Genomic DNA, 7,935 nt, shown 5'->3' with positions numbered 1-7,935 from the left:
AGAGTTTATCATTGTTTTATGCCATTAATCTTTATACGAGACTCGTTTTTCTTCTTTTCCGCAGACGGACAGAGAGTTTATCATTGTTTTATGCCATTAATCTTTATACGAGACTCGTTTTTCTTCTTTTCCGCAGACGGACAGAGAGTTTATCATTGTTTTATGCCATTAATCTTTATACGAGACTCGTTTTTCTTCTTTTCCGCAGACGGACAGAGAGTTTATCATTGTTTTACGCCATTAATCTTTATACGAGACTCGTTTTTCTTCTTTTCCGCAGACGGACAGAGATAATCCTAAAATCAATGCGATCTACGTGAAGAAGGGGACTAAAGAAGGTGAGTTGCAATTCTCGTCTTGGCGCTGATTATTTTGAGTGCATGTACGTCCTTCGTTACCACGGTAACATTAAATCCACGGCCAATGGCGATTAATAAGTCAGGTGCACGCGGGATGAGTTGTAGTTTGTTGCCATGGCGTCGTTCGTTGCCATGGCGTCGTTCGTTGCCATGGCGTCGATCGTTGCCGACTTCCTCGTTAATCGTTAATTAGTTTGCCGGATTCTATGATATTGCGACGAGTTCTTTTTATTTTGAGACGAATTTAAATGTATCAACAGTTTCGACAGTTGGCACAGTCCCCTCTGTGTTCTGCTCTTGTCACCTGCTGCCACCTGGTGGCAAGCTCAAGCACCTTCGTTCCGTCTCGACATAGATGGCTAGGTCCATTGTTGAAACCTTTGCTAACGTGTCAAAATAGTTGGAATTATATTCGAATATAGTCACTCTCGATTCCCCTGTCGTCACTCGTTGCCATGGCGATGATCATCCACGAGTCCCTTCTCGTCACTTGTTGCCGTGGCAATGATCATGCTCTACTCCCTTCTCGTCACTCGTTGCCGTGGTGACGATCGTCCTCGACTCCCTTCTCATCACTCATTGCCGTGGCGACGATCGTCGCCCGACTCCCTCGTTGCTTACAGACGTCCCCAAGCTGCCCGAGTGGCCGACATCGTCCGAGTTTGAAACCGACGAGGAGGAGGAGGAGCACGACGACGACGACGACGACGACGACGAGGAAGAAGAGGAGGAGGAGGCGCGGCCGAAGGCGGACAGCAAGCAGAAGGCGAAGAAGAGGAAGCCGTCGGGACCGAAGCTCGCCGACCCGTACGCGACGACGGACACGCACACGATGCTGCCGATCTTCATTGCCGTCGGATGCTTCATACCGCTCCTCTTCTTCCTCTGCAAGCTCTGATGCGAGCGAGCGAGCGAGCGGCGCCGCCTGGCGGGATAGACGCGGGAGTGCGGCGCCCCCTGGCGGGTTAGAGGGAGTGCGGTGGCGGAGAGAGAGTGAACGGACTGCGCGAGCGAGCGGTGTGTTCGACGGTGGGTGAGCGCGTAGTGGGTCGCTGGTTGTGCTGCTGCTTCTGCTGCTGCTGCTGCTGCTGCTGCTGCTGCTGCTGCTACTGCTGCTGCTGCTGCTGCTGCAAAAGCTTGGAGACTAGCGTTCCGAGTTGTCGAAACGTGGATGTGCCGTATAAAGTAATACAAGCAAATTTAATCACCAACTTGAACTTCTTTGATATGTCTTTTTTATTGTTTGTGTATAGGCAAACTATGTAATGCACATCTTCGCAGATACCGTTGATTGTGATCTGCGCGAATGTGTTTTGGGTATGAAATCCATTTAACATCCACTGTCCAGTGTACCCAGCGATTAGTATGGTGATTCATAATATACTCCATGAGTTATTATTCGTGGTATATCGCTGTAGCCAAAGTTCTAGCCAGTCTCTTAGATCCGTACGTAGCCACTGCAGTGTATAGATGCATGAGTTGTGTATTGTGATGTGCATAGTCGTCATATCAGTCGAGAATAATGTGTGTTTTGTGTGTGTGCGTGCACCTGTAAACGTTCGTTCATGCACATCGCAGTTAATCATAGCTTTATATAAGGTTCATGCACAACACGTTCTACAAAGGCTTATATATCGTTTCATTGTTGTTTCACATGTGATGTGTTTTTTCTGTATATTGTGGGCAATTTACATGAGCTGTGAGGTCTTGGAAGTAAAGTTAATAAAGATGAATTTTACTTAATATTGACAATCTAAAGACAGTGAATATTCAATTGAATTATTTTTTTATTTCTAAGAGAATCTGCCTACTCTAGTTCTTATTGAGGTAATATACATATCACGATTTATAAAATTAACTAAAATCTTTGTAAGTCGTCAATATAATCCTATTTGCACGTGTGACATTTCGGACATGATTTTAAACAGAATTTTTCATAGAATGTATTGGAAAAATCAACTCGTCTAGCATATTGACATCGTCGCGCCATCTAACGGGGATAATAATTTATAAAGGTGCATTGTGTGGCGCTAACATTTGGTTGAATGTTGGAGTGCGTGGCTGTGCATGCACGCATGCGAGCACACACACACTCGTGCACACGATAAAGGAGATTGCTACATAGCATTGGCAAGGAGCAGGAAAAGCATATTAGAAAGCTATCAAATATACTAGGTCTAATATAACTTGCGGTTGCGGGTAAGCGCAAGCGCAGCGGCGGCGCTAGTATCGAACGGCGTGTTGCTATGTCAAGTTTGTTGATTATCGCTACCATTCACAAAATAAGCATGCAGTGTAAACCTACAGTACATAATATGTTAACAAGTAAACTATATTTTTAACGGTTTTGTTAGTGTGTTAATGACAAATACCATTTGAATTGTAAGTAATCGTTGAGAGAGTAACACTAGCAAGTATGCATAACGACACCCCACTGTACTGCAAGGAGCAGATAAAAATTCCAGCTGCATTGGCGGACATCATGAAACAATTTACAAAGGCAGCAATTATTACACAACCACAAGACATTCTATCCTGGTCAGCTGAGTAAGTTCCACGGCAAATGTGTTATAAATGTATTAATGCTATGCAGTAATAGTACACGAAAATGTAAGTGTAAACAGTAGTAATAGTATATATAATCCTAATAATATTAATAATATAATAATGCCATGCCCCATTGTCATTGACATTGGTCATTGGTCATGGCCATTGCCATTGGTCATGGTCATTGGTCATGGTCATTGGTCATGGCCATTGCCATTGGTCATGGTCATTGGTCATTGGCCATTGTCATTGTTCAATGCCTGGTGGACATCCCCATGAAAACTATTCTATAGTACTAAGTATAGACTATAGTATAGGCCTATAGTCTATAGTATAGTATATAGTAATAATATAAATATAACGTATGTATAAAATATATATCGAACTTGCAGGTATTTCCAAGCACTTACATCTGGTGACCTGCCACCAGTGAAGCGCAGGCTCGATCAAGCCGAGATGAAAGGCAGGCCCCCAGTGACAAGAGAGCTATTATCGGAATTACATAAGGAGGTGTCTCGCTAAGTTCATTTCTTTTTAATTAACAGTGAAATTGAAACATGAAAATGGCATATAGATAGGGCCGATGAAAGTTGATGTCATGGTTCTCGTCAGCACCCGCATCAAATTTTACTCCCGCACCAAAAAAGTTCAACACTCATCGCTGACGAAATTCCCGCATCAAAAAGTCCCCATATGAAATTCCCGCCTCAAAAAATCAACAATCTACAGTCAGCACTACATGTATGGAAGACAAACAGTAAAAAAATTTGAGTAAAAACTGTCAACAAAGAAGTTATGACATTTTTCAATCATATTTTGCACAATGTATATGTACAAGACCTGATACCCTCACTAAGTTCTATTGGTTTGTATATGAAAGATGAATGTTGATCTAAATCCCTCATCAAAATCTCAACAATGCCTGACGAGAACCATGAAATCAACTTTCATCGGCCTAATACAGTGTCACAGAGAATCACATAATACAGTGGCTAATTGTACAGACTCATTCCATACAAATTAGCTGTCCAGCTGCTATACATACGTGCACACACACGCAATTATTATTTAGAAAGATTAAGTAAAAAAAGCACAAGGATATAATCTCCGTATGTTCAGCATTGCCATAAGAATTCTTCATCGAAGTATGAACCTAGCACACACGCGCTATAAACGCTCTGTTGCAGTTCAATGCCAGGACCACCGTCGACGTCTCCGCGATCAGAGAGAAATGGGAGCGTCTGGGTCTCTCCCCCGATCAGCTGATGGAGTTTGTCACACTGGGGGGTTTCGAGGATGACGTCCCGTGGTTACACTTCCTCGCGCTCGCCTGCAGTTCCGTTACGGAGGTGAGTGTAACAATGTCTCTTTCCCGCACAAACTCGCGCTCCGCGCTCTTGTCGTCAACATATTAGCCAGCGAGCTGTGCAGCCGTGATTTGCACGGTCAGTTTTGAAACTGCAGTGATCGGCAGGCGGTATCTTTGAATTTTATTTTTTCTTGAAACCCTCTAAAAGTGACCGCAGTCGCACATTTTATCACTCCGAAATGTGAAGTGGGGCGGGTGACCCGAACCAAAGGTAATTTTTAGGTCGGCCTAATACAGTGGCTAATTGTACAGACTCATTCCATACAAATTAGCTGTCCAGCTGCTATACATACGTGCACACACACGCAATTATTATTTAGAAAGATTAAGTAAAAAAAGCACAAGGATATAATCTCCGTATGTTTAGCATTGCCATAAGAATTCTTAATCGAAGTATGAACCTAGCACACACGCGCTATAAACGGTCCGTTGCAGTTCAATGCCAGCGCCACCGTCGACGTCTCCACGATTAGAGAGAAATGGGAGCGTCTGGGTCTCTCCCCTGATCAGCTGATGGAATTCGTCACACTGGGGGGTTTCGAGGACGACGTCCCGTGGTTACACTTCCTCGCGCTCGCCTGCAGTTCCGTTACGGAGGTGAGTGTAACAATGTCTCTTTCCCGCACAAACTCGCGCTCCGCGCTCTTGTCGTCAACATATTAGCCAGCGAGCTGTGCAGCCGTGATTTGCACGGTCAGTTTTGAAACTGCAGGGCCAAAAATGTGTAGCACGGCCTAAAATATTACGGCTTAGACACACATACAAAAAAATTGCACTCCCAAATATTTTTTCTGCACTCCCACAATACTCAATCCTGGCTATAATACCCTGCTTGTCGTGTTCGCTGAAATCAGGCGATCTTTTTGCGTTTACTCGTATCTTACTGCGCTATATCGTACTACGGAATGTACTGGCGTTGTTTTGTACTGTATCACTCATAAATTTTATTATTTTAACTGCTCAACACTATTGCATTTATCAGATTATTTCTCTATGAAAAAGACATGTATTTGTATTTGAATTACATGGAATAAAGATTTTATAATAATAATAATCTTACCGCGCTATATCGTACTACTTATCATGCTCTTTCGAGACGATCGAGCGCACTCCCGTTTGCGTTTCCGTCGCACAGGGACTTCTCGAGACGTTGAGACTCGTCTGCGAAATGGCGAGACGGGAAGATGCAGCGGAGGCGTCCGTCTCGTTCGAGATGTTCGAGGAGGTCTACACGTTTCTCGCGACGACGGACGAGAGCATCTCCCGGGAGAGGCTGGAGGGCGCGCTCAAGCATCTCCGCAAAGTCTCGTGAGTTTTCGTCGTTCGCACGTACCTCGAATTGTCGAATTACCGCATTAGCACACTGTGCGGTGTTCACAAAAGGATTACACAGATTCATATACCTTTCAGTATCTTCATTTCTAACGTCCAACATGGAAACTGGCTGCCCCCGGAAACTCTGTTTCATTACTTCCTTTCTCGATAGGTGGCAGCACAAATACAGTAGCCTCAACACATGGGAAACACTTTCCCCCGGGCGTAGATGGACGGTCACGTGATGTGGCTGCACTTGTGTTAGGATTAGGGTTAGGGTCAGGGTTAGGGTTAGGGAAATAAGGCCATGTCTAGCACGGAAGTATGACTGTGGAATGTTTTTGTGGAAGATTTGGACTTTGAAGCATATAGTATGATCTACGCCACCGACGCCATCTTGTCCATCTACGCCCGGAGGAAAGGGACACTCTCAACACATGAGCTGATCTGTGTGATTCATATGCCGAGATTGCGATATATGGCAAAGACATTACATACACCAAATTACGTCAGTTCCAGTGCCCGTCGTCCACTTTTAACTGGTTAGCACGGGGTCGAAATAATTAAACAACTTATGTTCATCTTTATTTGTGATTTAATGATTGTAAGATTAAAGTATTTAACCGTGGCGTTCCGCGTCGTTGCAGTGATGACCAGGGTGGAATGATCAGCCCTAAAGACTTTCTCGGCAATAGCTGTCCTGATCTTGCGTGACGTGGGACGGAGGAGTTGCAATTCGACTGCTCACAGGCACTCACATTCGATTACGTCCTATCCGCACGCGGCTGCCTTGACGACCAACGGTTGCCGTAGCGATTACGCTTTCACTGAATGTTACGGCTCTGTCGAGTGCATGCCATACAAATATAACCATGCAATGCTGGTCACCGAGTTGTGGTGCATTATGCAGTATCTAAATTACACGAAAAGTGTGGTTGTGTGCACGTGAATACTAGGCAACGAATTGGCGGGCACGCTTGAATGGAGTATAATGTGGATCTCACATAAAATAAAATATTTGAACAGTATCATTGTCATTATATATCTGTGTTCGTGAATATACATCGAGTAATGGTATTACATTCGTGTATTAGTGGTATTACATTCTCATGTAATAACCCTTATGAATAAAATGTACTTTTTTTTTTATTGTAATTGGTTTAATGCATTTCGTCACAATAGATGGCACTGTTGTCAATTGAAAGATTTGGGAGTCCGCGGTCACTCGTTGAACGTATTTGGGAGATAGCGAGAGCAAGCGAGAGAGACGGCTAGAGGGACCAAGGAGGGGGTGAAGCGTTGACATAAAAGCTAATTATATGTATATATATATCAATGGTCATGCAGTGTTAAACCATAAGTGCTTGTGTACACGATTTTGCTGTTGTACGTAATAAAAGCTGCTGCAGCGGTCAAGCAAAAAGTCAAATGATCTTTTGAATTAGTTGTTGTACATGGGAAGAGTGTATATATATATATATATTTATGGGTGAAACCACTGAGATGTGGGTAAAACTGGTGGATAGGTGGCAGCACCGTTCAGTTGTTTAATGGCTGCTCACTGTTTGTTAAACTGCTAGCAGAGCTGCTAGTACTGATTCATTGTACTCTGGAATCTGGATTGTTAGAATTTATAATTTTGTAGGTCACTACATTTGTGTGCTTATTACCACCTTTTTTACAGTTAGTAAAAGTAGGGCCCAAGGATAGAGAACATGGGTCCCAATAAAACCAATGCCAATGGCAATGTGAATGTGCCTAACCCTAACCCTAACCCTAATTCTAACCCTAACCTTAACCCTAATTCTAACCCTAACCCTAACAATAACCCTAACCATAACCCTAACCTATTATGTTGATATAATATTATATTTATATTGATGTAAATGACATTGGTTTTATTGGGACCCATGTTCTCTATCCTGAACCAAAAGAAGTACGGGCTAACCTTTTTTCCGTTATTTTTACTGCTAGTACTGGATCTGGATCTGGAGTGGATAGTTTACAGCGTAGCCCACGGTTACGTGGATAATAACGCAGGGAGCCAGTAGCTAGCCATGGGGTGTGACCTAGCAACAGTTGCCGTACGCGGGCTATAGTTACTAGAGCTAGGTGTGACCTAGCTTGGGTTAAAGCCAGGTAGTTAGCCTTTTAGCCGAATGGCACTGAGGGTGGTCACAGCCAGAGTTTTTTTGTGCCCTCAGTGGTTCTTTTAGTTTTACGTCCCCTTTGCCATTGGCCTTAGTATTGCTGAGAGGGTCTATGTCCCCCGGGGTACTGCCGGAACGTACCGTACCCTGGGTACGGTCCGGTATACCGGAACGTACCCTGGTACTATCTAATATG

At 43.8% G+C, this 7,935-nt stretch overlaps 3 protein-coding genes across 4 annotated transcripts in view; all 3 read left to right on the top strand.

Moving 5' to 3' along the window:
* The window catches only part of LOC106814465 (malectin-B-like), a 7,174-nt gene extending 5,868 nt beyond the window's left edge, over window positions 1–1,306 (top strand). Inside the window, exons 4-5 of the mRNA XM_014818781.1 lie at window positions 281–338; window positions 983–1,306. Of these exons, the coding sequence (XP_014674267.1) occupies window positions 281–338; window positions 983–1,257 (333 nt within the window). The 3' untranslated portion in view covers window positions 1,258–1,306. The remainder of the gene's footprint in view (window positions 1–280; window positions 339–982) is intronic.
* The window catches only part of LOC106814469 (intraflagellar transport protein 20 homolog), a 26,753-nt gene that overhangs the window by 5,929 nt on the left and 12,889 nt on the right, over window positions 1–7,935 (top strand). The window contains exon 1 of one of the 2 annotated variants that reach the window (XM_014818784.1): window positions 7,304–7,308. The exons of the other annotated variant lie outside the window; for it this stretch is intronic. Within the exon in view, the coding sequence (XP_014674270.1) occupies window positions 7,305–7,308 (4 nt within the window). The 5' untranslated portion in view covers window position 7,304. Of the gene's footprint in view, window positions 1–7,303; window positions 7,309–7,935 lie in introns of those variants that run through there. 2 annotated transcript variants of the gene reach the window in all.
* LOC106814466 (ropporin-1-like protein) overlaps window positions 2,634–7,935 on the top strand; it is a 6,299-nt gene continuing 997 nt past the window's right edge. Inside the window, exons 1-5 of the mRNA XM_014818782.1 lie at window positions 2,634–2,906; window positions 3,299–3,416; window positions 4,094–4,255; window positions 5,411–5,583; window positions 6,237–6,910. Of these exons, the coding sequence (XP_014674268.1) occupies window positions 2,776–2,906; window positions 3,299–3,416; window positions 4,094–4,255; window positions 5,411–5,583; window positions 6,237–6,303 (651 nt within the window). The 5' untranslated portion in view covers window positions 2,634–2,775 and the 3' untranslated portion in view covers window positions 6,304–6,910. The remainder of the gene's footprint in view (window positions 2,907–3,298; window positions 3,417–4,093; window positions 4,256–5,410; window positions 5,584–6,236; window positions 6,911–7,935) is intronic.

Source organism: Priapulus caudatus, unplaced genomic scaffold (genome assembly GCF_000485595.1).
Source record: "Priapulus caudatus unplaced genomic scaffold, Priapulus_caudatus-5.0.1 Scaffold928, whole genome shotgun sequence".
NCBI lineage: Eukaryota > Metazoa > Priapulida > Priapulimorpha > Priapulimorphida > Priapulidae > Priapulus > Priapulus caudatus.
Note: the sequence above shows the minus strand (reverse complement) of the source record. Positions and strands in the feature narration are given on the sequence as shown.